This window comes from Bidens hawaiensis, unplaced genomic scaffold (genome assembly GCF_021521415.1).
Source record: "Bidens hawaiensis isolate Kalapana, Puna unplaced genomic scaffold, B.hawaiensis_p1.1 tig00000458_1, whole genome shotgun sequence".
Lineage (NCBI taxonomy): Eukaryota > Viridiplantae > Streptophyta > Magnoliopsida > Asterales > Asteraceae > Bidens > Bidens hawaiensis.
Window position 1 is genome coordinate 2,931,078 of NW_027491030.1, and position 27,406 is coordinate 2,958,483.

Sequence of the window (27,406 nt, forward strand, 5' to 3'; positions counted from 1 at the left end):
TAAAATATTTGGGATCTTTGTAACATCATCTACAAAACCTTCTCACAACCCACCAAAACCATGATTATAATTTCTTTCACACCCAGTCATAATAATAACCCTTCATTTCTTTACAATCTTGTAAACCCCAAGACCAGATGATGGCTAATATCTTAACCTTCACAGCACCAATAACAGCCATTAAAGACACATCAAAGGTATGCAAACTCACCAATTCTTGTCATGTATCATGCTCAACTTCCACCAGTAACATTACCACCACTGAACAACAAGAACCAGTTTCCAAGAAATTTACTTACAGCAGAGCAAACCCATCAATTAGATATCCTAATCTTAAAGAACCCACAAATAATAATAAACCAGTACAGACCCAGTTCCCAATTTCACCCCAAAACCCTAAATTTGATGTTTTAGATGATAAAGTTTTGAACTTTAACCCAAAAGTTAAGAAAATTGATGTTTTAGATGATAAAGTTTTGAACTTTGAGTCAAAAGATAAGGAAATTGATGAAACCCTAGAATCTTTGGGTCGGCCCGGTGGCCGGGTGGCGAAGACAGTGACTAAGAATGATGTTTTAGAAGATAAAGTTGTGAACTTTGAGTTAAAAGATAAGGAAATTGATGAAACCCTAGAATCTTTGGATCGGCCCGGTGGTCAAGCGGCTAAGAATAATGTTTTAGAAGATAAAGTTGTGAACTTTGAGTTGAAAGATAAGGATATAGATGAAACCCTTGAATCTTTGGGTCGGCCCGGTCGTCGAGTGGCCAAGAAAATGACTAAATTAGCCTTGAAAAGAGCTAAGGATTGGAGGGAAAGGGTTCAGTTTTTAACTGATAGGATTCTAGGGTTGAAAGCTAATGAATTTGTGGCTGATGTGTTGGATGATAGAAAGGTTCAAATGACACCAACTGATTTCTGTTTCTTGGTCAAAGAAGTTGGAAAGTCAAACTGGCAAAGGGCATTAGAGGTTTATGAGTGGTTGAATCTTAGAAATTGGTACTCGCCTAATGCGCGAATGCTTGCAACTATATTATCTGTTCTTGGTAAAGCGAATCAAGAATCTTTAGCTGTAGAGATATTTGAAAGGTCGGAAGAAGGGATTGATAGTACTGTACAAGTCTATAATGCAATGATGGGAGTGTATGCTAGAACGGGTCGGTTTGTTAAAGTTCAAGAAATTCTTGATTTAATGCGAGACAGGGGATGCGAGCCCGATCTTGTTAGTTTCAATACATTGATAAACGCCCGTTTTCGGTCCAGTAAAATGGAGCCAAATATGGCATTTGATCTGCTAAATGAAGTGAAACGGGCCGGGATTCAGCCCGATATTATCACTTACAACACACTTTTGAGTGCGTGTTCGCGTGATTCAAATTTACAACAGGCGGTTAAGATTTATAAAGACATGGAGGATAATAAATGTCAACCTGATTTGTGGACTTATAACGCGATGTTATCGGTTTATGGTCGATGTGGGATGGTTAATGAAGCTGAATCACTGTTTTTTGACATAAAGTCAAAAGGGTTTGACCCGGATGCGGTAACGTATAATTCTTTGTTATACGCGTATGCTAAAGAAGGTTATGTAGATAAAGTTGAGAAGCTTTGTGATGAGATGGTGAATTTAGGGTTTGGTGAGGATGAAATGACTTACAATACTGTTATTCATATGTATGGGAAGTTAGGTCAACATGATTTGGCGTTAAAACTTTATAAAGAAATGAAATCGCGTGGTTGTGATCCTGACGTTGTTACATACACGGTTCTTGTTGATTCGTTAGGTAAAGCTAACAAGATTTCAGAAGCTGCAAATGTGATGTCAGAAATGATGGATGCCGGGATTAAACCGAGTTTAAGAACTTATAGTGCTTTGATTTGTGGATATGGGAAAGCCGGGAAGAGACTCGAGGCTGAAGAAACGTTCAATTGCATGGTGAAATCTGGTATTAAACCTGATTTTCTTGCGTATTCGGTTATGTTAGATATATATTTGAGGTTTGATGCTCATAAAGCTATGACTTTGTATAATAATATGGTTCGTGACGGGCTCACACCGGATTTATCTCTTTATGAGATGCTGATCCAAGCTCTTAATAATGAAAACAAGGATGATGAGATTGAAAAAGTAGTTAATGATATGCAAAAGTTATGTGATTTGGACCCACGAGTGATTTCTTGTAGTTTAGTTACATGCAAGTGCTATGATCATGCAGTCAAAATGGTCAAACTTGGTATTTTAGAGGGTTATGATTTGGATCATGAAAATTTATTATCTATTTTGAGCTCATATAGTTCATCAGGAAGGCATTCGGAAGCATTGGATTTACTTGATTTTTTAAAAGAACATTCATGCGGGTCCCACCAGTTTGTAACCGAAGCTCTAATTATGATTCTTTGTGAGTCAAACAATTTAGATGCTGCTTTAGATGAATACAGAAAGATTAGGGATGTAAGTTTGTTTAATGGGAGCTCTTTGATGTATGAATCTCTTATTAAGAAATGTGAAGAATTCGGACTTTTTCATGAAGCTTTTCAAGTGGTCTCGGATATGATGTTTAATGGAGTCCAAATATCTAAATCAGTTTATATAAATGTTGCTTCCATGTACTGTAAAACGGGCTTTCCAGAAACGGGCCATAAGTTAATCAACCAGGCTGAGTTAAACGGGTTATCGATTGACGAGGTTTCAGTTTATGTTGACCTTATCGAGTCATACGGAAAGTCAAACTTACTAGAAAAGGCGGAAAGTGTAGTGGGGGGTCTTCGGTCAAGGTACCCAGTCGTTGACCGTAAAGCATGGAACACGTTAATACAAACATATGCTTCAAAAGGTCAATACGAGAAAGCACGGGCTGTGTTTAATACCATGATGCGAGACGGGCCTACTCCTACTGTTGAATCCGTTAACGGGCTTATGCAAGCATTAACTAACGATGGGAGATTAAATGAGCTATACGTTGTGGTTCAAGAACTTCAAGATATGGGCTTTAAAATCAGTAAAAGTTCCATTGTTTTAATGCTTGATGCATTTGCGCAAAACGGTGATGTTTTTGAGGTAAAAAAGATTTACAATGGAATGAAGGCTTCGGGTTATTTTCCTACTATGCATCTTTATAGAACAATAATCAGTTTACTTTGTAAAGTGAAACACGTGCGCGATGTTAAAGCAATGGTCGATGAAATGATGGAAGTTGGATTCAAACCGGATCTTTTTATATATAATTCCTTGCTTAAATTATATTCAAAGATCGAAGATTATAGGAAAACGGTTGAAGTGTACCACAAGATTAAAGAAAATGGATTTAAACCGGATGAAGATACGTATAACATTTTAATAGTTATGTATTGTAGAGACCATAAACCGGAAGATGGGATGTTATTACTTCAAGAAATGGTCAAAGAAGGCCTAGATGCAAAGTTGACCACTTACAAAAGTTTAATCGCCGCGTTCGGTAAGAAACAAATGGTGGAAAAATGCGAGGAGATTTTTGAGAAGATGAGACGTGAAGGGTATAATCTTGACCGTTCATTTTATCATTTGATGATGAAGACGTATAGAACGACGGGTCATCATTCTAAATGTGAAGATTTACTTAAATTAATGAAAGAAGATGGAATCGAACCGAATGTTGCGACAATGCATTTGCTTATGATTTCTTATGGGAGTTTAGGGAATCCGTTGGAAGCTGAAAAAGTGCTTAATAATTTGAAGTCGAAAGGCGAGGAGTTGAGTACATTAACGTATGGTTCGGTTTTGGATTCGTATTTCAAGAACCGGGATTATGATATTGGGATTCAAAAGTTTGTTGAGATGAGAAATGAAGGGTTAGAACCGGATCATAGGATATGGACTATCTTTATTAGGGCTGCTAGTTTGTGCAAGACTTTAAATGAAGCAATGATGATCTTGAATGCTGTTAAAGACGCAGGCTTTGATCTTCCAATCAAGTAACAATCTTTACTATTTTTGTTAGGGTTGGCTAAATGGGCGGGTGGGTTGGGTTAGAAGTCAAAACGGGTCGGGTTGGGCTGACCCACATAAACTTTTATACTTGTTTTCATGAGCTTTATTCTATGTCAATTGTCAAAGGTGTATTTTGGTAATTACACTTAGGGGTATGAATTTAGTGAACGGGTCGGCGGCAAGAAATATGACATGGCAAGCCACCTCATCTATATTTTTATTTAATTTATTTTTTTTATTTTATATTTAATAAAGATGTTTTATGCACTTGAAACATTTCGAATGACTTTCAACCCATTTGATCCGTTTTTTTTCTAGTTAAATCTTTCAGTTTAACCAATTTGACCCGTTAGAAGCAAACGGGTCAAACTCATTAACTTTTGTCCAGTGCATGTTTATTTTTATTTAAGTTCATAAAGTTTTGAACTTTATATCTACCAACTGTGTTTTGCAGGCTTTTAACAAACTCAGAATCAATGGTTATGGAAATAGACCGCGTTTTGGAAGAACTGAAACCCTTGGAAGACAACGCAGCACTTAACTTTGTTAATGCTGTTGAAGATCTTTTATGGGCCTTTGAACTTCGGGCCACTGCTTCATGGGTGTTTCAATTGGCAGTTAAAAAAGATATATATCGCCATGATGTTTTCAGGTAACCGTATTGTAATTAAAACTTGTTACATGATATTAAATAATCAGCATCGGATAATTAATTTTAGTAAAACTGATTTTTTTGTTCGTGTTCGTTCGTTAAGAAAATGAGTGTGTTTGTTTGTTAACAGTATAAACGAACGCTTCATTAACGTAACTGTACATAGATGAACGAACATGGCTGAGCTAAAACCAATTAAATGTAACTTTGAACATGTCAGGTCTAAAAAGTTATTAAAACTAGACTAAATAGTAATGGACCTAAAAAAATTAAATGGATATATTTATGAAGGTAAACGAACAAACTTAAACTAACAAACACAAATGAACGTAAAAAAAATAAACGAATTTTAATGATTGAATGTAAATGTACGTTCACGGACATAAATGAACAAATGAGACGTGTTCATGTTTGTTCGGTTCACTAAATGAACAATTTTTTTTTGTTAATGTTTGTTTGTTTATTAAATAAACAAACATATAATTTGTTCCAAAGCACAAACCTTGCAGTATTCTTGTTTATAAAAACACATAAATAAATTACATATTAATCAAATGTTATAAAAGTTAACCACAACCTAAAAAGACACTTTTTTATTAACGCAGAGTAGCCGAAAAAGATTGGGGAGCCGATTTTAGAAAGCTATCGGCTGGTGCGGCTCTAGTCGGTCTTACACTATGGCTTGACCACATGCAAGATGCATCTTTAGAAGGCTCACCATTATCTCCTAAATCGGTTGTTTTAATAACCGGTGTTTCAGAATACAACAATGTTTCATTAAACAGTACGATAAAAGCTTACTTATGGGAGATGGGTTCGCCATTTTTACCATGTAAAACGAGAAGCGGGTTACTTATTGCAAAGGCTCATTCGTTAAGAATGTGGTTAAAAGACTCGCCTTTTTGTTTGGATCTTGAACTAAAGAATAGTGTTCATCTTCCGGAAGCAAACTCGATGGAGGTGGTTGAAGGGTGTTATATAAGATGTGGGATTGTTCCCGCTTTTCAAGATATCACCGAGAGGCTTGGGATTGTCAGGCCCAAGAAGTTTGCTCGGTTGGCTTTGATGTCGGATGAGAAACGAGATAAAGCAATTCAAGCGGATATCGATGGGAGAAAAGAGAAGTTGGAGAAAATGAAAAGATTTGGAGGTATAAAAATGAGGTCAAAGATGAGAAAGTTTGTGAGGCGGGAGGCGGTCAAACGTTAAAATGGTCAACTCGGGAGTTTGACCTTTGAAGACAGAAGTCAAACTGGATGTATAGTTTGACTTTTATGGTCAAAATGATTGCTTTCAACTTGGTCAAGATTGGTCATAATATGAAGGAAGTTTGACCTGGTCAAGATTTTGTTGGGTTTGACTTCTCATGGTCAAGAATTATGAATCTTTAAGGTATATATTAACCTAAGGAATTAGATAGTGGAGTTTGTATCATCAATGTTTAATGAACAAGACCAGAGTGTAAAGACCGTAAACTGGACGATACGTATTTAATAAAAACGAATATTAATCTGCTTTATTTTCAAGAATCGATTTGGTTTAATGTTATCGAATAGACTATATAAAGCATACAACAATACCATTGAGCTCACATAATGGTGAGTGTGTAAAACGCTTACGCTTGAACATATTTAACATATTTATCATATATCCATGCGTACTACGGTACTAACCATTATAACAGTGCATCCAATATCTTAGGGTTGCTTCGATCATTGTCAAAAAATATGATGCGCACGTATAGCGATTCGTGTAGTTTATTACAACAGTGCACTGAACCTTGTTCTACACATCCATAATTATTTTACAATTTTGTAGAAATATATAAAATAATTATATACTATTATAATTCTTGCTACTTTTCTCACATCCGAAAACACAAAAACCATGTGCATAAATATAACTAAAATTTTGTTATTTGTGACCAATTTCAAAATCTAAAAATATAACAAGAAACAATTTGGATGAAAGAAACTAAAACCTACCGGTCCTGACATCTGTGTCAAGAGAAAATAAATGGTCGTTGACACTATGATGATAATAAATAAAGTTGTCATTTTCAAAAGTATTTCTAGACTTGGAGTGTCAGTAAAATTGTACTATACCGAGGTGAAAAATTATAAAAATATATTTTTTTAGAACTAAGGCTATCGTATTTTCCAATTCTGAGAACCCCGTTGCCAACATTGGCCAAACTATGTTGTTTTAACCGGGCCCACGCTGGCCTTAAAGTTTTGTTTGGGCATTCCCCTGGGAAATCATACCCCCGGCTGCCGCTTGACAAGCAGGACTCTTTGACGTAACACACGGTGAGACTAAAACCCAGCAGGGCTCGGGAATCGAACTAACAACCCCGCAAGGCCTAGCTCAAAACATTCATTGGCAATATCCGCCCAAAGTGTCACAATTGGGGGATTAATAGATGAAACTAGTGGTATTACCCGACGCGTTCCCCTAGGGCAGGTTGGTAAAACCGAGACGCGCGGTAACAAAACCTAGGCGTTGTTGGACCCATGTGTTAAGATGGTAAGTCGACGTGAATTTTGTTGGTTTTCATCACGTTCATTACAATGCCGTACCTGAAACAAAAACAAAATTGGCATTTAGACGGTTTTTTTTATGTTCGTTACGATACTAGAATTAAAACAAAACACGATGGGTCCACACGAATTTGGTTGGATTCAGTCATGTTTGTTATGATACCGAAACAAAAACAAAATTGACATTTGATCTGTTTTTTTTACGTTCGTTAGGGTACCAGAATTAAAAGTAAAAAAACAAGTACCGTACCTTTTTTTAATATTACTTATTATTTTCTAATTTCATTGAGCAGATTTAAGTTGTAACGGGCCCACCAGCCAAAACCCACAAAGGGTATATTCGTCAACAACAATTACAACGACTATATTCAAATAATCAAATCTTACTAGCCGTTACAAAACCCCATCAAAACCCTAATATTTTGCATATATAAAACCCAACAAATCACTCTCTAATAATAACATAATCTCTCTTAATCACCTTCTAATCATCAACGATCTCACTGCGCTCTTCAATTTCACCGTTTTTAACCCGATTTACATTCATTACTTGTCGACTAACCTCGGTTTTGCAGGCTTATTATTCACATTAATATCATTATCATTATCATTATTATTATTGTTATTATTACTCTCTGTTACCACTAACATTATGGATGCAGGATCAGTAATCTCTTCAACCACCGATTCGCAATCCCGACGCCCAATTCAAAACCCGATCCTTCACCGAAAACCCTCCGGAGAAAATGTAAACCCTAAACCCAAAACCCCTTTCATAAATCGGTTACCGAATTAGTGTCTAATTCTTGATACAATTGATTATGTGCAGTTGGATCGGTTTATACCGAATAGGTCAGCGATGGATTTCGATTATGCACATTACATGTTAACAACTGCAGACCCGAGAAAAGGTAAGGAGAATCCGAGTGTGAACTCACCGTCTAGTGAAGCGTACCAGAAGCGGTTGGCGGAGACGTTTAACATGAACCGGACCCGGATTTTAGCTTTCAAGAACAAGCCGCCGACGCCAGCTGAATCGGTTTTGAATGATTTTGCTTCGGTCCAGCCAGCGATACCCGTAAAGGCCCGTAGATACATTCCTCAGGTATGTCATTTTAATTTTAATATTTTGAACTTGATCGTGTGCAAGAAACCGGAAAAACCGAACCAAAACTGAACCGAAACAAAAACCAACGGTTTGGTTTTATGTTTTTGTAAAAACTGAACTAACGGTTCGGTTTTGGTTTTACATGTAATAGAAACCGAAAAAAACGAATCGAATTTCTAGTTTTTTTATTTTAAAGAATTTATAAGAATTTAACAAATACCGACGATTTGGTTATATGTTCTTGTAAAAACCAAATTAACGGTTCGGTTTTGGTTTTACATGTAATAAAACCGAAAAAGCCGAACCGAATTTATAAAATTTTATTTTTTTGTTTGCTATTTTAAATAATTTATAAGAATTTAATAAATTATTTAAACCTAAATCATTATTTTCGGCCTAAAACTTTTCAAGCCCAAATGGCAAAAACCGAAACCAAACATTTTCAAAATTCCAAAAACCGAAGTTCTGGTTTTTGGTTTGGTTTTAGCCCAAACCGCAGCACACCTAATAAAAAGCCACATGATTGATTAAAGTTTAAACCATTGTTTTTCCGACACGTTATACAGACTTCTGAGAGGACACTGGATGCACCGGATCTCGTAGATGATTATTATTTGAATCTATTGGATTGGGGAAGAGGCAATGTTCTCGCGATTGCGCTAGGAAGCGCGGTATATTTATGGGACGCGACCGATGGTAACACCTCCGAGCTCGTTACAGTCGATGATGAAACCGGCCCGGTGACAAGTGTGAAGTGGGCCCCGGACGGGCGCCACATCTCGGTCGGGTTAAACAACTCTGATGTCCAGCTTTGGGACTCCACTGCTAACAAATTGGTACTAATTTGTTATATTTATATTATTTGAACACATGAAAGAAAACCGCAGTTCACTCAAAATATTATTTGTTTGAAATGAAACAGTTGAGAACAATGAAAGGATGCCATGTGTCTCGGGTCGGGTCGATGGACTGGAACAATCATATTTTGACAACTGGCGGAATGGACGGTCGGATAGTGAACAATGATGTTAGAATAAGGTCACATATAGTTGAAACATACGCGGGCCACAGCCAAGAGGTTTGCGGGTTGAAATGGTCAGCTTCGGGTCAACAGTTAGCGAGCGGGGGGAACGACAATCTTCTTCACATATGGGACAGGTCATTGGCTTCGGTTAATTCTCTGACTCAATGGCTTCATAGACTCGAGGACCACACGGCTGCGGTCAAAGCACTTGCTTGGTGTCCGTTCCAGGGTAATCTTCTCGCCTCGGGAGGCGGTGGTGGTGACAAGTGTATAAAGTTTTGGAACACGCACACAGGTGCGTGTCTTAACTCAGTGGACACCGGGTCCCAGGTGTGCGCGCTTTTATGGAATAATAATGAGCGCGAGCTGCTGAGCTCACACGGGTTTAGTCAAAACCAGTTGACTTTATGGAAGTACCCGTCAATGGTCAAAATGGCTGAGCTTACGGGCCATACATCGAGGGTTTTGTTTATGGCCCAGAGCCCGGATGGATGTACAGTCGCCTCCGCTGCTGGGGATGAAACATTGAGGTTTTGGAATGTTTTTGGGAGCCCGACAGTGGCGGCTAAAGCTGCCCCGAAAGCCGCTGCGGTGCCGTTTGCTAACGTGAACCGGATTCGTTGATTGACTTTGTATTTGACTTATTTTGCTGTTAGGAGAAATTGCTGGTTGATCCATTATATATTTAGATGGTTTGATGTACAAAGAATGTATAAACATGTTATCTGCATAAAGAATGTATGTTTTGATCCATTACATCTATGATAAGTTAAATAGATTACAAGTTATTACAAGTATATTTTTTTTGTTAATCAAGTACTAGTGGTTGGTTAGTTAGTTAATGATCCGAACAAGCCCGCTATACCAGACACGAATCTGAACGATTATGATTTGGTCCAGAATGCTAAACTAGGTAATCGATTAAATCCAGTCGTTGTTATTTGTGTTTATGAGAAACCGACGTGTATAATCAGGCCTAATTATTTTTTCGGCTTAAAATTTTCAACCTCAAATGGCATACCCAAAAAACCATTCAAAAACCGGAGTTTTGTTTTTTGGTTCGGTTTAAGCGAAAATCCCAACCCAAAGCGAACTGTGCAACGCCTACTCGTAGTTGATCGGTTGAAAGATACGTGCCATGACCTAGAAGTTTGCGGGCTGAAAGATACGTGCCATGACCTAGAAGTCTGGTTCGGATCAGCAGTTAGCTAGTGGTGGCTGTGACAGGCTCGGCGGCTTCATAGACTTGAGGACCACACTGCAGCAGTTAAAGCACTCGCTTGGTGCCTGTTGCTGGCGGTGATAATTTTATAAAATTCTGGAACACGATGAATATGTTGATTTGAAAGTGGTTTGTAACTGTAATGAATATATTGTTGCAGACCTGCAGAGTCCCGAAGGAGGCACGGTTGCAACTGCAGCAGGAGGCGTGGACGAGACCTTGATGTTGTGGAATGTTTTTGCGAGCTCTAAGGCGGCTCAACAAGCCACCGAGCCATTTGCAAACTTCAATCGCATTCGTTAAATTTATTTAGTTATTATCAGTTCAAGCACTCATTATGCAGCTCATAAGTAAATAAACATAATCAAATATTGACCACCTATGTCACACGTGAACCTTTGTAAAATGATTAATTAGTTGGCTAGATTGGTTGTTTTGTCATAAGTCATGATATTGAAATAAAGAGTCAAATCATATGATACACAAACAAGGAGTCTATGCATAATGTCAGGCAATGGTTTAGTTTTTTTTTTTAAAAAAGGATCCAAAACCGAAACAGCTAAAAAAGTGAACCGAAACGAAAATCGAGTGTTTGGTTTTATGTTTTTGTAAATTTCGAAGCTTCAAGTCTTTGCAAGGATTTTTTTATATATAGATACAACTAATTTAGGGTCCATTTGGCCAACGATTTCCCGTAACGGAGAGCACTATAAAACTCGTAAGACGTCCTCTATGTCTATAACGCCGGTTAACGCATTCAAAGCCAATAAATGTGTCCGAAACCGGTTAACGAGTCCATCATTAGTAACACGTCCGGCATTGGTTAAACGTGTTCAAGGTTGGTATAAATCTTTTGTGAAAAATAAGAGTAAAAATAGACAATCAATAATCTTCAACGATAATTCTAACTAACCAGATTTCGCCATGTAACTTAAACCATCGGGTCTTTAGAAGCCGACGAGATTATTTTGACTTCCGACAAATTATTTTGGACCCGTGGCAAAATCATGCGTCCGCCATGGACGTTGAAGAGAAGCTTTTGACAGATAGCTAGGGTTTTGAAGGAAGCTAAACGATCTCACATTGATTATTCACATGCTCAACAATATTCTCTCTACTTACTCTCCGTTCAATTCTTCTCTAAAACCCTAACTAATAACTCTACTCTCTTCACCACCAACCGCCGTACAACTTCTTCGGTTTCTCATCGCCGGTCACTACACTTCCGCCACGTGGCAGATTATCTCGGAGGTAGCTGTTTATTCTCTGCTCCTATTATTATTTTTAATTATTATTTATTTATTTATAGTTTTAGTTGCCATATGCTTTGAGATTGTTAGGATGTGCTCATAATAGACTGTTATCGTTACGTGTTCATTCAGTTTAAACAGTTAGGCTGTAATAGTTAGTGAACTGATGCGTCTAATTCAATTTTGTAGTTTCGTTCAACTTGTTGCTATTTTCGCCTGCATATGCGAATAGAACCGCACAGATTACTTCGGAGGTATTTGTTAATGTTCTGCTTCTATTGCTTAATTATTATTTATATTTTTTGTTACTAACTTAATGTTCAATTTAAACAGTTAGGTTGTAATTTTTGAATAAGTTAGTGATAGGGAACCGATACGCCTGATTTAATTTCGTACAATTCGGTGCTATTTTCTCCTGCATTTGTGAATAGAAACACAGATTATTTCAGAGGTGTTTGTTTATGTTCTGCTTATATTTTTATGAATGATTTATACTTTTTGTTGCTGATGCTTTGAGATTGAATAAAAGTAGCTTGCCAGGATGTGCTTATGTTTTGGAATATTACATTGTTACTCTGTTACGCGTTGATTCAATTTAAATGGTTAGGTTGTAATATTTAGGGAAACTATTAATCTCACCTTAAGTTAGTGATTACTGGCTGGTTGTAATGTCATTGTTTGATAGGGAACCTATGTCTAATTTAGTTTCATATAACAACATCAAGTCTGCAACTAAACTGTATTGTCAACATTCTGCAGCGGTGTATCAAAACAGCTTAGCGATTAGGTCCTATTAGATGATTACCAAAAAATTAATCAGTGCTTTACCAACTAGTGACTAGTCACCAATTTAAACTGATTTTTCCAAGACTGCTGGTTGTAATATCTATATGTCTAATTTAATTTCATTTTAACAATATCAAACCTGCAACTAAACTGTATTGTTAACATTCTGCAGTGGTGTATCTAAACAGATTAGAGTTGATTGTACTGCAATATCTTAAAACATAATATTAGAAAATAAGTTCTTACCTGTATTGTGGTGCTTGTTATAGAATATCTGTTTGTTTAATGGCTCGTGTTTGTTTACATGCCTAATAACTGTTATCTGTACAACATGAACACATTAAATCATGAGAAACAATTGATTCGTTTGATTACATATTCACACGAGATTCAAGGTTAATAACTAATAATCACTAAAATATGGTAATCAAAGGCAGTAGAGAAACAATGCAGTGCTTATAATAATTCTGTTCATAAAGCAATTTGTTCATAAGAGGCAATTTGTTTCTCTGTTAGCACCTTTGTAAATTCTTCTGTTCTAATTTTTACCATTTCCATTTTTACTGTTAGATCATGATGCGATTGCCAGACGATGCACACGTCAGCACTGAGTCGTGGGATGAGGTGATTGGTTGCATTAAGGCGCGGGCTCCAGTCAGGGTTTTTACTCGTTTTGCAATTGATGCAGAGAATAGTGACAGTTTTGAAACATTACCTGCATTATCCGGTGAGAAAACACTATAAAACTCTGTCTGCAGATATGATCAGTTCAAACGATGACCTTTTGACTGAAATCCTTGTTCGGATCCCAGTTTTCTCCATCCTTGGGTTCAAATCTGTATCCAAACACTGGCAGAGGCTTATAAGTGACCGGCATTTCACCCGCCGGTATGACAAGCTTTTGACCTCTCCTGGTCTTTTTGTTTGCAACAAGTACATCCCGTTTTATGTTGAAAACCAAAGCCCTCTTCCTTTTCGTAGCTTCAATTTCTTCCATGATCATAACGGTATCAAAATCGTGCAATCCAGTAACGGTTTACTGCTGTGTTGTTGCGAACGTAGGTACTATGTGTTGAATCCCACTACCAAGCAGTTTGCGATTTTCCCATCAGTTACCGGAGGTGACGACATCCGTTTTATGGGTCAAGCTGTTTAGCAATACTTTATGCTTCCAAAATTGATACTTTTATCTGTATTTTCTGAGGTTATGCTTCAAACAGACTATTTAGTACTGGACAAAACGAGCCAGGTTCTTTCGGGAAGTAAACCCAGAAGTGAAAAGATGAGTGTGTCATGTTGTTTACCAATTCGTCAAAATGGATATGGTCCGAATAAGTTGGGTTGACCTGCAAACATTTTTTGGGCCTTCTTTGAATGTATATACATTCATACCAGATGATTTAATTTTGATAACAGAAACTGTATTATTACAATAAATTCAATAACTGCAACTGCTTTCTAAATTTCAAATTCAGCATTGTTATAATAGAATGCATCAGTTTCGTGTGGTCTATAACATTAACTTTGTACCATATCAGCAACAACATTTCATAAAACATCAGCTACAAGTGTTTATGATGGTTATTTCAAGAGTAACCCTTCTTCATTATCGAGTGACGTATCGCTTATGTCGAACGCACCGTTCAGGTCGTTGCTATTTTCGCCTGCAAAGGCGATCCCAAAAAATCCGAGGACTGCGATGTGTTTTTTCAACAGCTTCTTCAGTCTCTCATCGCTGCGGCCCACAGAACCGCTGCTTGTCAGGGTATTTCGGAGGTATTTTTTTATGTTCTGCTTATATTTTTTTAATTATTAAAAGTTTTGTTGTCATATGCTTTGAGATTGTTACCATCCCATATTCATTCAATATAAACAGTTCGGCAGTCAGGATAAGTATAGGGAAACTTTAAATTATAGCTTAAGTTAGTGATTACTGGCTGGTTGTAATATCATTGTTTGATAGGGAGCTGTACGTCTAATTTAGTTTTATTTAAAAAATATCAAACCTGCAACTAAAGTGTATTGTCAACATACTTCTGTGGTGTATCTAAACAGCTTAGATTTCTTTGTACTAAATTATCTTATAGCATAATAAATTCTTACCCGGAATGTTCTGCTTAATATAGAAACTATGCTCATGCCTAAAAGGCAGTTTATTACTCCATTGGTACATTTTCAAATGCTTTTGTTCTAATTTTCGTCCCAGACTAACCATTTTTTATTTTACTGTTAGATCATAACAGACGATGCACAAGTCAGCAATTAGTTGTGGGATGAGGTGACTGATTGCATTGAGGACTTAATCAGTCAAACTTGTAGTCAAAGGACTTATTGGTGAATTCCTCAAGAAGTCTAATTGGTATTTCTTCAACTCTATTGATATACATTTCTTTTTGTTAAAAGTTAATATTATAAAAAAATCTAATATATTGTAATATAGGTGAATTTTTTAAAATTAAATAATGAACAGTTTAATAAAAAAATGTATTTTAGAAAATGTATTTTAGGTAATGGAAAATAAATTGTTATATTATGAATTTATATGCTACAAAAATAATTATTTTTTTTGAAAGGCAAATTTTTTTTACTTCCCGGGACATGAACCCAGGACCTTTGGGCGTTTAAGAGACCCTCTGCCACTGGGACACCAACCCCCGGAGTACTAGCAATAAATATGAATGTCCATTTTGGTTCATTCACAATATCTGTATCTGATTATGCAATATTACATAATCTTGTAACATACCACGATCACGAGATTTCTTTCCTCAATGACCGATTTCGCCTTTGACTTACAAATGAGGTTTCACATCTAATGATTTTTAATCGATAGCTTACATTGCAAGCTTGTTTTCATCAGCTTATAAGGCGATCTTCCGCCTTTAAAACCCACACCTCTTCTGTCTCCTCCGCCGCTTAAAAATGGCAAGTACCAGATCCAAAATCAGGAAAACCCGAAACGCTTTCAAGCCCTGCTTCCTGCAGGCCTCCCCAACAGATTCCGATCATCAATTGACTTTGTCTGCAGAAAGGATCGGTTCCAACGACGACATTTTAACCGAGATCCTTCTTCGGCTCCCTGTTACCTCCATCCTTCAATTCAGATCTGTATCCAAACACTGGGAGTGGCTTTTAAGTCAACGGCATTTCACACTCCGTCATGACAAACGTCAGATCTCTCCTGGTCTTTTTGTCCGCAATAATTACATCCCGTTTGATGTTGAAGACTGTAGCCCTCCTCCGTTCCGTAGACTCGATTTCTGCCCTGATCTTAACAGTATCAAAATCGTTCAATCCTGTAACGGTTTACTTCTTTGTTGTAGCGATTGCGAACGCATACGCGATCGTAAGTACTACGTGTTCAATCCCACCACCAAACAGTTTGCGATCATCCCACCAGTCCCCGGATGTAACGACACTCGTACGACGATCGGTTTCATGGGGCTCGCATTTCATCAGACTACTTGCCCGCATTACAAAGTTGTTTGTATTCTTCGTGCAATTATAGACGTATCCTTATCCGTTAAGTATTTGATGCTTTTTCATGTCTATTATTCAGAAACAAGGGAGTGGAAGACAAAAAATAGTTACTGTACTTCTCTGACTCCGGATTTCAGAAATGGAGTCTATTGGAATGGAGCAATTTACTGGGCTTGTAATTTTAATTCATGGTACTTTGATCTTAACGAAGAACGTTTGAAAGATCTGACTTTACCGCTGTCTATGCGGACGACTTATTCCCCAATTTACTTTGGGGAATCGCGAGGCCATCTGCATCTGGTGGATACCGCCGGTAATGGATCCGATACATACCTGACAGTGTATGAGATGTTGGCAGACCATTCGGGGTGGTTTGTCAAGTACACAGTGGAGCTTCATAAATATGATCTCCCTTTCTTTCATCCTTTTATGATTAAGACCTACTGGCGATCCACTAATTGCGCATTTGAAGTACTTGATGTTGTTAGAGGTGAAAAAGAAGAAGATGCATTCATGGTGTTGAAAATTTGGCGTAGCATCATAAGGTACAATCTTCGGGATAACAGTTTCAAGACCTTATTCGATATGACTGACAGGAGCCTTGATAAGATATATGATGACGCTCATCACTATATCCAATCTTTGACTTCGTTCTAAACGACATTCCAGTTATAAAATTTCTGAATGTCAGCATCTGTGGTAAAATTGCATCTCGTTCCCTATTTGATTTGGAGTTGAGTTTTTAGCTGTAAGAAGATTGCAGGTGAAGTATATAATGCCCGCAATGACTTAGGATTTCTTTTTGATTAAATGTTTAAACTTGCTTTATAGTATTTCATGTCGTTGGGAATTATATATGCTTTTGTTGAGATTATTACTTTATATCTTATTTGACATTTCCTGGGTGGGTACATTTTCAATTGTTGCTAGAATAATAGTATATGGGCCGGCTTTGTTTCAGTCTCTCCGCCATACTGTTGGAAATATGACTGGTTTTTCATTCTGTATCGCTCGTTAAATATTTTGGTCATTCTTCTCTCTCTATGCTAGTGAAATTGCATCCTGTTGCCAGTTGATCTATCTTTTTTTTTTCTTTTTTCGTCTTCCATATGTGATTGTTTTGGAGGTGAATTTTTAGTTTAGTAAGGCTGCAGGTGATGTTTAAATATGTGAAACAGTTGACACCACACTTTTTGTTGTGTCAGTTTGATGGAAATGACATTTGTGATGTTAGGGAGGGTACACAGAACTAGAGTTAATCATAAAGCGGTATATTGTTGAAGCTATTTTACATCTAGGATCCCTGTCACACGTGTGTTAATAATGATCGGTACAGATTGTTTTCACACTGCAAAACAGAACTCATCGTCAACTCATTTGGCGTTTAGTTTCGATTCACACACACACCACTTAACGTTTTAAGCTTTATCAGGTGAGAAGACAACACAAAACCCATCACAATGGCTTTGAAATTCAAGATTCCCACTAACAATGCTGCACATACGCTATCAGATATAACAATTCAAAACCCATCGCCAAACGAATTTGCAATCAGTTTAACCTTGTACTAACCATTCTTGGCACGCGTATGATATGGTTATGTGGGAGAAAACTCTTTGTGCTTAGCTCACTACATTGCAAGCATAATACCCATTTAAAAAAATAAAAATAAAAAATCAGTTAACTTAGATTAGATTGGTAATACCTCATCTTGAAAGGTTATTTGTTTAGAAAGTGAATTGAGTTAGTAGACGCATTCATGAATGCGAACAGAGTTGCTAAATTTTGTATAACTACTTTAAAGGATGTGATCATGGAACGAAGAGAATTACCGAAACACACTCGAATTGGTATTCTTCAATTATCAATCAATCGAGTCTAATATTTGTAATGAAAATTTGTAAGACTAATAAGTTCATGAGATATTAGTCGATGAAAAAAAAGGAGCAAATACGCTATGTTCAAATCTTTTTTTACAAATAAGACTACCTATGCTCACCGGTGAATGACTTAGGGTAGGCGAGACACCTAACCCGGAGAAATCCGGGTTCACGAACCCGCTGGTTGTGACCATCTTTTTGACAATTTAAAACATTAAGTTTTTTTTCCAATATAAATTAACCAATCTCTACATTTTATACAAAACCTTATGCTCGATATTCACTTTTTCATACAACCAAATTATTCAACCTCATATGTATTCAAATTAAAATGTCTCATTCCGTTTCGAATGGTCTTGGGTTCCCTCCCGGCTTTCCCGATTCCGACGGCATGTCACTACTTTCCGACTCATCTGAATCTACCGGTATGCAGTTTATATCCAATGCGTCCACCGCTTATATCAAACTTGAAGACACAAATACATCTATGATTATGAATCGGCACATCAAGTTCTCATGAATGATTACTTTGTTGAAAACCCAAAGTACGATGCACAACAAAACCCTCCTCCTTTCCGTGATCTCGGTTTTTTGCCATGAACTTAAGGGTATCAAAATCGTGCAATCCTGTGATGGTTTACTTCTTTGTTGTAGCGACCGAGGACATAGTTTTTTACTTATTTAGCTTCCATATCTCTTATTTATACTCGAAAATATATAGTAGATAGTAATGGTATCTCTATATTTCTATATCACTACTCATCATTCTATATAATTATGTGTGTACGTAAGGAAGTAAAATATAATAAAATAATAATAACTAAATAGTAAATGTTTGTGAGTAAAATATAAATAGGAATAAATGGTAAGATGTTTTTAAAATAGAAGCAAAATTTAAAGAAAAATGATGTTTTTAGTTAAAATATATAGACAAAGATGAAAAATGGAATGTAAATGCACTAAGCATGGTCGGCTTTGAAAGAGGCGAGGGTGGTCGACAGTCCCAGCCCAATCACCTCGGTAGGCCCGGATTTTATTTTATAAAAATGTTATTTTTATATTTTTATGAAAGAAAATATATGTGTTTTTAATGTTATACCCAATTAATCAACTTATTTAACCCCATATATTTGTTCAAAGTATGTTTTATCTGGTTTAGTTCCGGTATCATGGGCCGTCTAATCGATATTAACCGAATTCGCGTAAAAAAAAATTATATTTTGGATTTATTTCGGGGTACGTAATAAACATTAGTACATAACCCATACCGACTTAAGTATTCGGGCGACCCGTCTTTTGAAGCTCATTTCAGCCATGGATGCAGAAGAAGATATATAGCTACCTAGGGTTTTCAACCATCAAATAGAATAGAACCACCGCCGCTTCTCAGATTATTATTACTATTATTATTATTATTATTATTTTGGAGGTATTTGTTTATTATTATGTATGTTTAGCTGCTCTTATTAATTATTATTGTTATTTATAGTATTTGTTTCCATATGGTTTGAGATTGAATGAAACTAGTACCTTGCTTTGCTTGCTAGGATGATGTGCTTATTATTATTATTATTATTGGAATTTATTTATATATATATATATATATATATATATATATATATATATATATATATATAGATTGCTATTATGATTACATGTTCATTCAATTGAATATCTAGGGAAACTTTTAATCTCACATGGAGGAGATTTTAAGCTAATGATTACTGCTTGCTTGTCACTCTTGTAGTACTTGCTAGGCGCTATTCAGCTAACAATTAGTCGGATTCGAATGAATTTTTATATGTAATTTTCAGTTTTAAAATTATATGTATACACACACACACATTTTTATATGTAATTTCAGTTATATATACACAGATTAGTGACTAATTAGACCAATTACCTAAAAATCAATAATGGCATCACCGACTAGTGACTAGTTGCCGAGAAAACCGATTGGAACATAACTTTTTTCAATGGTGTATCTGAAAAACTTTATTTGTACTAAATTATCTTGTAACATAATGTAATTCTTACCTGGAATGTTGTACTTGATAAACAAACTACTCTTAAAGCCTATAATTATTATGGTCATAAACTCATAATTCATAAACCAAGGTTTGTTTTTTTCCATCAGTACTTTCTCAGGTGGTTCTGTTTCATTGTTTAACCATTTTTCATTTTACTGTTAGATCATAATACGATTGCTAGACGATCAGCAATGAGTTGTGGGATGAGGTGATTGATTGCATTAAGGTTCGGTGATGCATACGTTTTCAGTCAGGGCTTTATCTCGTCTTGCAAATGATGCAGAGAACAGTGACATTTTTGAAACATTACCTCTAGAATAGAATCCATTGGAAAAAAGCCATATGATGCATGATTCATCGGTTCTAACAAAGGCCCAAGAATCTTCTGGTATGGTTAATAATTCATGATTTACAAATACATGCTAATTCTGTTTAGGCTTTTGTTAATCCGTGTAGCGAGTATTTGTAAAAACTGGATGTCAATCCGGTTTTTACATTTGCTTGAGAATAGAGAGGAGTAAAGTTTTTCCAAAGTATAGTATATCATCCGGTTATGTTAATCTTGATTAGGTTTTTGCTATCTGTTAAGAATCGTTGGGAAAACGTTACTCCTCTGTTTTCTCAAGCCAGTGTAAAAATAAAAACTGGATGATGGTCAAACCATTGATACCCATAATGACATAGAGGACCCTGATCGAACTGCAACTATGACTGAACCATAGCCTTTTGGTGAGGATGAGTCACCTCTCTTGAGTTTATCACTAGATAAATTGCAAGTCCCCAATATTGGTAAGCTTTTGCTAAATTTGTATACAAGTATCCGTACTTAGGCATGTTTGTGTTCGCTCATTTAACTTTAAACGAAACGAACACTTAATAGGACAAATATTTGTGTTCATGTTCGTTCGTTTAAAAATGAACACGTTTGTGTTCGTGTATAATCTTTCATATAAAATCTAAACTAATAGTTCACGAACATAAATGAACGTATATGAACTTACGTGACGAATACAAACATAATTGAACACAAATGAACAAATATAAAACATATTAAGATGGTATAATTTGTAAAATACAAGTAATATATAAACATTTTCTATTAATATGTGAACGAACATGTTTGGAATTTGAATATCAATCTCATCGGTATCAACGATCTCATAAGTATCATACCAAATCCCATCAAGCGAATCACTTTTTCGAGAAATACGAGACATCTAAGTCATACAAGTAAAGAGATCTATTCAATGATAAGAAAAAGAAAAACATGAACGGGGCTGTATCGATGATAAAGTAGAATCTTGGGTTGCAAACATAACCAGATGTTCACGAACATAAATGAACAAACGAAACATGTGTTCATGTTCGTCCATTTAATTATATGAACACAAACTTCTTGTTCATGTTTGTTCGTTTATCAAATTAACGAACATAAACGAACTTCCTGCCGAATAGGTCACCAAAATTTTGGATCGTTTACAAGCCTATCCATACTTTGTTTTTGCATGATTAGATCCCTTAACTTTAAGAAACTTAAGGATGAAGTCCTCGGATTTTGTTTGTTTCAATTCTCAAAAGTCTTTGCCTCTTGGAATTCTAAATCCTTCAACTTTTATAAAAATAGCAAAAGGGTTCTTATATGTGATTCATGCAAGTCTCCAAAATTTATAAAAAAGTTTTGTTTTGATAGTTTTGCAAAGTCTGGGGATTTAAACAGTCAAACATGTAGTCAAATATATATATATATGTGTGTGTGTGTGTGTGTGTATGTATATGTATATACTGAACTATGGATGAATTTATTAAAATTAAATGATGAACAGTATAGTTAATGGAAAGTAAATTGTCATATTATGGATTTATATGATAGCAATAAATATTTTTTTTGAAAGGCAAATTACTTTTACTTCATGGGACATGAACCCAGGACCTTTAGGTGTTTAAAAGACTTTGTCTCCGCCATTGAACCACCAACTATTAAAGTCTGTTTTGGTTCTTTCACAATATCTGAATCTCATTATTCAATACACATAATATTATAACAGACCACGATCACGAGATTTCTTTCCTCTTGCGACTTATAAATGAGTTTTCACATCAAATGATTCTTAATCGAAAGCCCGTTTTCATCAGCTTTCATCGCGGTCGTGCCTCATTAAAATTCACATCATTTTCTTCCGGTATCCACCAACTCTACAATGGTAAGTACCATAGCCAAAATCAGAGCCAAAATCAGGAAAACCCGTAACGCCCTAAAAAACTACCACCCGAAGGAAACCACAACAGATTCCGATCATCAATTGACTTCGTCTGCAGAACGGATCGGTTCCAACGATGACCTTTTAACCGAGATCCTTCTTCGGCTCCCTGTCACCTCCATCATGCAGTTCAAATCTGTATCTGAACACTGGTGGTGGCTTTTAAGTCACCGGAGTTTCACCCTCCGGTATGACAAATTCCTGATCTCTCCTGGTCTTTTTGTCCACAACAAGTATGTCCCGTATGACGTTGAAGACCGGAGCCCTCCTCCAATCTGCAGTCTCGATTTCTGCCCTGATCTAAATGGTATCAAAATCATTCAATCTTGTAACGGTTTACTTCTTTGTTGTAGTGATCGAGGTCATATACGTGATTTTAAGTACTATGTGTTCAATCCCACCACCAAGCAGTTTGCGATCATCCCTTCGGTCCCTGGAGATGATGATGCTTGTAAATCGATTCTTTTCATGGGGTCGCGTTTCATCAAACAACTTGTCCCCATTACAACGTTTTTTGTTTTCTTGGTAGTGCAGGTATATTTGGTATTTAAATATATTATTCCGAGACAGGGGAATGGAAGACTGTAAACAACTATTTCTCTGAGAATCCTTATGCGTGTTTCGGAAGTGGAGTTTACTGGAATGGAGCGATTCACTGGGATCCATTTCGTCGCAATCCGTTATATTTCGATCTCAACTCAGAAGAGTTGCGAACTTTGCCATTACCGTTGCCGGTGCAGGCGAGGATGGCATCTTTGGAAGGGGATGCTCATCCCCCTATATACTTTGGGGAGTCTCGAGGGCATCTGCATATGGTGGATACCACATGTCATGGCACCTGTTTCCGTTTAATTGTGTATGAGATGTTAGGGGATCATTCCGGGTGGTTTGCGAAGTTTGAAGTCGGTGATGATTTTCTGGGTTGCTTCCCTGATATAATCCGGTACTACCCGCATAGCCTTATTGATGTTGTTAGAGGTATAGAAGACGACGATACATTCCTGCTGTTGAAATATTTTACGAAGATCCTAAGGTACAATGTTCGAGATAAGAGTTTTAAGTGGTTAACTATTACGACCACCGACTTTGAGCTTGGAAGACTTGGGCGCAGGGTAATCCATCCGTATATCCAGTGTTTAGCTTCATTCTGACCGGTTACAGAGTGTGTTTTGTGTTTAGCTTTAATAAGTTCTGATATATGCATGTTAGCTACTTAGCTGTTTGATGTAATGACTCAATGTTTGATGAACTGTTTAGTTTGTTTTGTAGTCTTTTGAGAGTTTAATATGTTTGTTGAGAGTGTAAGTTATGAAATCTTATTTGACATAATTACTCATTTCTTGCTCTTTTGCTGAAAATCTTTGATGTGTAATGCAATTTATCAATCTGTTCCATTTGCTGCTGATTAGAACTTTATCTTCGTAGTAGAAACGCTGCTGTGATATTGAATAATTGATCAGAGTGTGAATAATCTTGAACTATTGCTGAAATCTTATCAAACTACTTCTGTTTGATTCCGGTTTGCTACTTTAGATCAGTTTCTTTGTTGATGCTAATCAAATATATACTGTTTTGTTTGACCATATAGCTGCACAAATGCTGCCTTGATACTGTTGGGCCTGTAAACGAACCAAACGTTCATGAAATGTTTGGCAGGAAGTTCATTTATGTTCTCGTTTATTTAATAAACGAACAAACATGAAAAAAATGTTTATTTAATTAAACGAACAAACGTTTTGTTCGTTCGTTTATGTTGGTTAACTTATGTTCATTTATATACGTTCGTTTATGCTTGTTTAAATTGTATGTATATATACATACATATATACTTGGTTATGTTTGGTCAATTATGTTCATTTGCGTTAGCTTATGTTCTGTTATTTTCGTTTAAGTTTCGTTGTTGTTTGTTTGTGTTCGTTTACGCTCGTGTTTGTTTAGGTTTTAAACGAACGAATATGAATTAACACGAACATGCCGGTTTTCTTAATGTAGAATGTCAACACAAAACTTTGTTCGATTATACGTTCGTGTTCAGTTGAATTACGAACATGCCCTCGTTCGTGTTTGTTCGGTTCGTTTACATGCCTAATCATTGTACTACAGACTTGAACAGAAGGGAGCAAATAATCGAACAAATTTTTGTCTTCATTTAGCAAATGATCTACTATTTTCGTTTAAGTTTGTTCGTTTGTATTCATTTATGCTCGTGTTCGTTTAGGCTTTAAACGAACAACCCATTTTCTAATGAACGAACATGAACACAAAACTTTGTTCGATTATATATTCGTGTTCGGTTAAAGTTACATTCACGAACATGCCCCCGTTCGTGTTTGTTTTTGTCCGTTTACGTTCGTGAACTACTAAATTGTTCGTTTGGGTTTTAAATGAACTAACACGAACGAACACGAACATGCCCGTTTTCTTATTTAGCGAACATGAACACAAGCGTTTGTTCGATTATATGTTCGTGTTCGGTTTAAAGTTAAATTCACGAACATGCCCCCATTCGTGTTTGTTCGGTTCGTTTACACACCTAATTGCTGTATTACAGACTTGATCAAAAGGGAGCAACAAAAGTGGCTGGAAACAGTTTTAGTTTTATTCGATTTATGTTCATCACTACGAATGCCATAGACTACGACTTTTGCTGTTTGCAAGTCTCTTAGGTGGACTTTCATTTAAGGTTATATATTGACTGCTCGATACTCGACGGTAAGTTTTTTCTTTTTTTTTTTTCCAGTTAATAATGGAAATTTATTGCCACTTGGTTTTATTGTTTTGTAAGCTGCTTATTACTTTTGTAAGTTGTTCATTGTTAAGCTGTAACTTGTAAAGTTGTTCATAGTTAATAGTTGATGATAGTTCAGTTTGTTCTGTTTTTGATTACGTGATAGCCATAGTTTACTGTTTTGATTCTGTGCTGTAACTCAATTTGTCGGTTCAACCAGCCTGACTGGCTCAAATGGCAACGGTTCAAATAGGCTAATCGGACTGGTTATCTAACCGGCTCCCAATACGACCAATCTGATTCTGATAACAATGTTTACCTGGTGTATAGTAATCTCTATTATTTTATATACCAGCTAAAATAATATAAGTTTAATAACTTTAAATCGTAATAAACGATCCTAAACCGTCATCTCAAAAACATGCTAGTGTAAGGCATTTACTCCTATATTTTTTGGAAGAATCATCTTAACATGTAACACAACCATGATCAAGATTTTGGTCATCATGGTTCGATTTCTTGTAGCTTCTTGCAAATGTACTTTACATCGGGCCTAAAAGAAGGCAATGGCGAACAACAAGCCATTGCAAGACGATATAATTTCAAAATGTCTTCTTCGTCAACTGGACTGAATATACGATGATCCAACATTGAGTCAGAATTAAAATCTTGATTAGGGTTTGGTTTCTCATTCGGTTCTTTACCCGTAAGATCACTCCAAAGTTGAAGATATCGGTTTCAACACTCGTATCATTTATTTTAATCAACTCGGGTGGTTTGTAACCTTCAACCGCGGCATCTTCGACCATTTCTTGAATTGTGGATGGATTTAAGAGCATATGTAGGCCGAAATCAGATACAAATGGTGTCTGATTTCGGCCTAATAGTATGTTTTTCGATTTTAGATTTCCATGGATGATTGGCTTTTGAAGGCTTGTATGGAGATGGTTTAATCCTCTAGCAATGCCACTTGATATTCTGTAAATCACACTCCATTTCTGAGCCTCACCATTTCCATCTGCCCAATTCAAAGTAATTACCTTTATTATATTACATGTAAAACAATATATTTATTAAGTATTACATTGCTAGAGGTTTATGTACCATTTCTTTCACGACGGAAATATAATAAGGTTTTGAGTTGTTATTTCTAACTCGTTTAATAAAAATGTCATGTTCCGATTGGTATGTTCAAATCGTTTAGGTGGACGAGTCGACGATCGCCCATTTTAAAATTTAAATAAAAAGGTAAAAGAATACTTATAAGGTCAACATGTCAACCAGATAACTAGTTTAACTCATTTGCAATCCCAACCCATTTGTGACCCATTCATAATATTTGTACAACTTGTAATCCGTTTGACTCGGTTAAATAATATATAAGTTAAAAAAAGAAAGAAAAATAGATAGTAAAGTATTGTGAAATTTTATTCATTAGGTGTAAAAGAAAATATTTGTAAAAGTTTTTAATAAAATTTACAACTTTTTCAAATAAAAGACTTTTGTAAATTACCTTTGTTTATAAAACATAACCTGAAAATTTGATACCAAAAAGACAAAAAAGTGTAATTTACAACCAACAACCTGATTATGACTCATTTGACCGGTTTAAAACCTGGTTATAACCCGCCAACCTATTCAACTCATTTAGATAAGACTGATTGAAATATGGTTAATGTATTTGACACGAATGATATATGGATCATATTCAGGTTAACAAGTACAACCCGTCAACCAGACTAGCAAGAGAAGATACGGAATCACCTCTAATGAACTCTGCAAGATTCCCTCTCCTATAGAAAGGATGAACCATAAGCTTTTCACCTCTCGGACCAACATAAAACCCACAAAGAGGAACCAAGTTAGGATGCCTAACCGACCCGAGAACTCGTACCGCATGCATAACATCTTGTACTCTCCTAGTACAAGCTGGTCTCAAGAATCTCAACACCACAATTGTATTACTTGTCACCAAATTAGCCTTATACAAAGTCCCAAAACTTGATTTACCAATCACTTCACCAGGAGCATCCAACACATTAAAACAAGTGAGATCTTCGCCACCTTCAAACTTGATCATTTCCTCCATTATCGTCGTTTTTTCAACTTCAAAACTTGATTCTTTATTATCCCATGATTCATTTCTTGAATGGTTTCTTTTGCATATACATATCAAGGTGGTAGTGATTAATAATAATAATGCTAAAGAAGTTGATGTTAATGCAACCATTAGCATGATCTTGTGTGTATCTTCCATGTGTGGTTAAGTAAAATATTCTTGATGATATAAAAAGGTGTTTTAAGAGATTGATAGAATTAGTAGCCAATGTGGTTGGTGTTTGAAAAGAGAAAAACATAATAATTGAAACATAATGAAAACAATATAAGTAACCAAGGTGAAATACTCTTAACCAATTGTCTTTTATTTGCTTGTGGTGGGCTGGCCCATGACAGGGCCCACTCTCTCTAAGACTCATAGTTTT

The 27,406-nt window shown here is 36.1% G+C and overlaps 3 protein-coding genes and 2 pseudogenes across 5 annotated transcripts; 4 read left to right on the forward strand and 1 right to left on the reverse strand.

Moving 5' to 3' along the window:
* The first annotated feature begins 80 nt into the window (after positions 1 to 80).
* LOC143628278 (pentatricopeptide repeat-containing protein At3g18110, chloroplastic-like) lies at positions 81 to 6,077 on the forward strand. Its single transcript, XM_077097912.1, has 3 exons — positions 81 to 3,949; positions 4,420 to 4,617; positions 5,223 to 6,077. Exons 1-3 carry the CDS (start codon positions 138 to 140, stop codon positions 5,824 to 5,826), a joined length of 4,614 nt encoding a protein of 1,537 aa, XP_076954027.1. The 5' UTR covers positions 81 to 137; the 3' UTR covers positions 5,827 to 6,077.
* A 1,534-nt stretch (positions 6,078 to 7,611) lies between these two features.
* On the forward strand, positions 7,612 to 10,038 carry LOC143628285 (cell division cycle 20.2, cofactor of APC complex-like). Its single transcript, XM_077097919.1, has 4 exons — positions 7,612 to 7,905; positions 7,987 to 8,262; positions 8,832 to 9,101; positions 9,188 to 10,038. The coding sequence occupies exons 1-4, from the start codon at positions 7,810 to 7,812 to the stop codon at positions 9,911 to 9,913; spliced, it is 1,368 nt and encodes a 455-aa protein (XP_076954034.1). The 5' UTR covers positions 7,612 to 7,809; the 3' UTR covers positions 9,914 to 10,038.
* A 5,045-nt stretch (positions 10,039 to 15,083) lies between these two features.
* On the forward strand, positions 15,084 to 17,346 carry LOC143626749 (F-box protein At5g07610-like). The gene has a single exon (XM_077096737.1). The coding sequence runs from the start codon at positions 15,470 to 15,472 to the stop codon at positions 16,682 to 16,684; it is 1,215 nt and encodes a 404-aa protein (XP_076952852.1). The 5' UTR covers positions 15,084 to 15,469; the 3' UTR covers positions 16,685 to 17,346.
* Positions 17,347 to 22,104: 4,758 nt separating this feature from the next.
* LOC143626760 (F-box protein At5g07610-like) lies at positions 22,105 to 23,980 on the forward strand (annotated as a pseudogene). Its single transcript, XR_013152480.1, has 2 exons — positions 22,105 to 23,460; positions 23,496 to 23,980. The product of XR_013152480.1 is annotated as an F-box protein At5g07610-like (transcript).
* A 1,328-nt stretch (positions 23,981 to 25,308) lies between these two features.
* LOC143626763 (putative kinase-like protein TMKL1) lies at positions 25,309 to 27,275 on the reverse strand (annotated as a pseudogene). Its single transcript, XR_013152481.1, has 2 exons — positions 26,688 to 27,275; positions 25,309 to 25,941 (listed from the first exon to the last, which is right to left on the reverse strand). The product of XR_013152481.1 is annotated as a putative kinase-like protein TMKL1 (transcript).
* Positions 27,276 to 27,406: the final 131 nt, after the last annotated feature.

Coding starts and splice junctions, on each gene's coding strand:
- LOC143628278 (XM_077097912.1), top strand. CDS start 138: ATGATGGCTAATATCTTAACCTTCACAGCACCAATAACAGCCATTAAA. Junction 3,950..4,419: donor GGCTTTGATCTTCCAATCAA/GTAACAATCTTT, acceptor TGTGTTTTGCAG/GCTTTTAACAAACTCAGAAT. Junction 4,618..5,222: donor TATCGCCATGATGTTTTCAG/GTAACCGTATTG, acceptor TTATTAACGCAG/AGTAGCCGAAAAAGATTGGG.
- LOC143628285 (XM_077097919.1), top strand. CDS start 7,810: ATGGATGCAGGATCAGTAATCTCTTCAACCACCGATTCGCAATCCCGA. Junction 7,906..7,986: donor GAAAACCCTCCGGAGAAAAT/GTAAACCCTAAA, acceptor GATTATGTGCAG/TTGGATCGGTTTATACCGAA. Junction 8,263..8,831: donor CCCGTAGATACATTCCTCAG/GTATGTCATTTT, acceptor CACGTTATACAG/ACTTCTGAGAGGACACTGGA.
- LOC143626749 (XM_077096737.1), top strand. CDS start 15,470: ATGGCAAGTACCAGATCCAAAATCAGGAAAACCCGAAACGCTTTCAAG.